The following is a 4,112-nucleotide window of genomic DNA, read 5'->3' as shown; positions in this document are numbered from 1 at the left end:
AGGTACGTTCCTCCTAATGAGGTACACTTGAGAAGTATGCTCACAGGTCTCAACCTTCCATCGACAAAGCGTGGAAGACTAACTCTCATAATGTAGAATAAACAGGCAAAATGTGGAAGCCCTACTAACAGTTTACTGACAACTTCAACTAGAAAGCTCGCGGAGTGGTTAAACGTGCTACCTTATACTTAAAAAAGTTATTTTGCTGAATTAATTTGGTTCAGCATTATTTATCATGGATATCATTTAAAACAATTCTTAACACTGAATGTGTGATAGAACCTTTAAGTGTGGACAAGTGAGGATGGACTTTTTAAAACTCAAAATGAGAAACATTCCTCATTACGAGTAACTCAAGAATTGTGTATGCACAAACCTTTCCACAGTTTAGTCAGAAAACATAAAGAATCACATACAAGGCAAATCACAAGTAAAAGAAAAAAAGGGAGGGGAGCGCGAATTGTTGAAATTGTACTGCACCATCGCTATTTAATGATGCTCTTTAAAGCTACAAAACTTTGACAGTTGTCCAGATTGCACAGTTAAACATCCAGCTGGCAATGTCCAGGTTTAAGTGTGGCCATTTGTTAAACTGACATCCATATTTTGTTTTAGAAACAGATTATGGGATGCAACTATGTTCGACATAGCACTGGAAACTGTCCCTGCTGTCACCGGGTCTGATGTGCTTGATAAAATTATCTGCGCCCCCCCCCCCCCCCAAAAAAAACGCACAAAAAGTATACGTCAGAGCAACTCTTCCAATCTCAGGGCAAATTATAAACAAAAAGACAGGAATCACACAATAAAATACATGAAATGCATATTATCAACGTTCTTTGTTCACTGTAATTGATCAGTATCCTACCGATAAAGCATTTTCACTGGATATACATTTTGCAGTCATTTTGAATATAAGCAAAGCAGATTTTGTTTTGGCCTCTTGAATAAATAGCTCACAGTTGTACCAGCTGTACTGGTCAGTGCAGAGTGACCCAGATGTGTGTGACATGAGGACAACAGTGGGCTACTTCTTTGTGTCACTACCCCTTTAAGATGCACTTCCATTTTTTTTCCACCGTGCCTAAAACGGAAACTGGCTGTGTGGGGAGTGGCAGAGTCAGAAAACAAAGGGAATTTATTCTGCTGGTGAGAAAAAAAGCAGCAGTTTACATGGTTCCGCTTGTCTTTTAGAGGCAATGCAGAGGCGAAGACAGCTACATCCTTAAATGAATTCCGTGTTATGCTGCTGAATCCCAGCTCCAACAACAGATGAAGTAAGGAGATTGTGTATTACAAGCAGCAGCACAGCAGATGCTGGGGCCGGGTAGGGCTGCTGAGGTTACAGCCTGACATACTGTGTGTACCAGGGGACCGGCAGCAGGGACAGCACTCTTGGATTATGTGTAGCAGCAATGGAAAAGAAAGGGGAGGACGAGTAATTGTTTAACTGCATTTCATCCAGATCTGATGTTAAACTACCATTTCCGCACGTTCGGGACTGACTGGGTGCTAAATTATAGACTGCCGAACCACTGAGCTGGTTTGGGAAGTTTGTACAACAATTTAAAGTAAATACAACCAGTGTATGTACTTTTATTAGTACCACTTGTTTACAGCAAACAGCTATGGCAGTAGGGGATATAATGAAATATTATAAATAGAAACGTCAGGCAGCAGTAACAATTTCCTAACACTGTTGGTTGGATTTATAAACGATAAAAAAGTTTGATTGCAAAACTGCAAGAAGGAACCCATCCTGTATGTTGCAACGTGTGTTGTTTCCCAGAATGTTTTACAGCTGCTACTTAGGAGCAGGTAAACTGTTCAGAGTAAAATATACCGATTTAGACGACCTTTGTCAGTAGTGCCCCTTTTTGGACCTTACCTGCACTGTAAAATGCCCATGTTTGCAGAGGAGTCCGATAACAATTAGTGAAATAAAAGGAGTCATTCTCTGTCTATTATCTTTGCAAAATGAACGGGTTGCAGCGCTCACAAGACAGCCTAGCAGGAAATGTCTGCAGCATTGAGGGGCTGCCTCCCCTCCCCAAAGGCTTAAGTGGGATTCTGAACTCCAGCGGTGGTTCTTGGAGAGAAATCGAAAAGGTGTACAGTAAAAAAACACGAATTCAGGACGATCTTAGCAAATCCAGGACTGCTACCGAAAAGCTTATTAAATCTAAACCGGCTAACCTGGATGCAGCACTCGCAATTCTCAGGAAGGAAATGGTAAATTCAGTTCTGCCATGTTTTCTTACTGATAGTATTCCTAAATGTTACTGCTGCAGTCTTAGGAAGTCTCGCATGTATGATATTTTTTTCCAGGCAGAGTGTGTACATCGAATCAGTGATTACCTGACATGATTACTTTTTTTCTCTACACTTTCTAAAATAAGATAAAAAACAGAAAACACTATATTTAAATAGTGCTAGCAGCAAAATATATGCGGCAGCAAAACTGATTTTGAATTTTAAAATAGTGTATCAGTAGTCAGTACAGCTGTAATGTATGCCTGTGTGTGTGTATATCTCTGTCTATGAATATATATTGTATTATATGTATCAGTAGTCAGTACTGCTGTAATGTATGCCTGTGTGTATTTCTCTGTCTCTATGAATATGTGTATCATCTTCTTCTTTTGGCTGTTCGCATTAGGAGTCGCCACAGCAGATCACCTGTTTCCATTTCTTCCTGTCCTCTGCATCTTGCTCTGTCACACCAACCACCTGCATGTCCTCTCTCACCGCATCCATAAACCTTATCTTAAGCCTTCCTCTTTTCCTGTTACCTGGTAGCTTCATCCTTAGTATCTTTTTCCCAATATACTCAGCATCCCTCCTCAGCACATGTCCAAACCAACGTAATGGTGCCTCTCTGGCTTTGTCTCCAAACTTTCCAACCGGGGTTGACCCTCTAATATACTTATTCCTAACCCTGTCCACCCTCGTCGCACCCAGTGCAAATCTTAACATCTTTAATTTTGCCACATCCAGCTCAAACTCCTGCCTTTTTGTCAATGCCACTGTCTCCAACCCATATAACATAGCTGGTCTCACTACCCTCTTGTAGACCTTCCCTTTCACACTTACAGGTACTCGTCTGTCACAAATTACTCCTGACACTCTTCTCCACCCACTCCATCCTGCCTGTACTCTCTTCTTCACCTCTCTTCCACACTCACTGTTACTCTGAACTATTGACCCCAAGTATTTAAACTCATCCACCTTTGCCACTTCTACTCCTTGCATCCTCACCATTTCTCTATCCTCCATCTCATTCACACACATATATTCTGTCTTAGTCCTGCTGACCTTCATTCCTCTTCTCTCTAGAACATATCTCCATCTCTTCAGGGTCTCCTCCACCTGTTCCCTACTCTCACTACAGATCACAATGTCATCTGCAAACATCATAGTCCACGGGGACTCCTGTCTGATCTCATCTCAATAATAGCTACAGATCACAATGCCATCTGCAAACATCTTAGTCCACGGGGACTCCTGTCTATATATATATATATATATATATATATATGTATATATATATATATATATATATATATATATGTATGTGTGTGTGTGTATATATATATGTATATATATATATATATATATATATATATATATATATATATATAAAAGAGAGTGAGAGAGATTGAGAGTATTTGTATATGCATGTGTCTATACATACACGTGTATATATGCATATGTGTATCATATATGTATATGCAATATATATGTGTGTGTCTATTTATGTGTGTGTGTGTGTGTATATATATATATATATATATATATATATATAAGTCTCTGCGTAATATATGGGTCTATTTTCAGCCACCGAAAATAGACCTCTTTGAATCTGAAAAAGCGGAAATTACTTAAGCAAAACTGCAGTTTAATGAAAATGCACTTACAAATAACCTGCTGACTGTTCCGGGATCCTGTGGAAGTACAGATGTGGTGTGTTTTACTTCTTTTTTACAGGTTTAACTGGAATGTAAGGTTTAGAGCGAAAATGTGTTTTTTTTTGTTCAACTGCACTCGCTTAAGTGAGATAGGCTTTTAATTAAAGGGGATCTTTTGGAAAAAATTTGTATATAAAAATATAT

At 39.2% G+C, this 4,112-nt stretch overlaps 1 protein-coding gene across 1 annotated transcript in view; it reads left to right on the top strand.

Annotated features, from left to right (window-relative positions):
- The first annotated feature begins 1,079 nt into the window (after window positions 1-1,079).
- Window positions 1,080-4,112, top strand: part of FAM89B (family with sequence similarity 89 member B) — a 65,379-nt gene continuing 62,346 nt past the window's right edge. The window contains exon 1 of the mRNA XM_044075740.1: window positions 1,080-2,232. Coding sequence (XP_043931675.1) covers window positions 1,978-2,232 — 255 coding nt within the window. The 5' untranslated portion in view covers window positions 1,080-1,977. The remainder of the gene's footprint in view (window positions 2,233-4,112) is intronic.

Source organism: Protopterus annectens, chromosome 6.part1 (assembly GCF_019279795.1).
Source record: "Protopterus annectens isolate FY-2018-M chromosome 6.part1, PAN1.0, whole genome shotgun sequence".
NCBI classification, from domain to species: domain Eukaryota; kingdom Metazoa; phylum Chordata; order Ceratodontiformes; family Protopteridae; genus Protopterus; species Protopterus annectens.
Note: the sequence above shows the minus strand (reverse complement) of the source record. Positions and strands in the feature narration are given on the sequence as shown.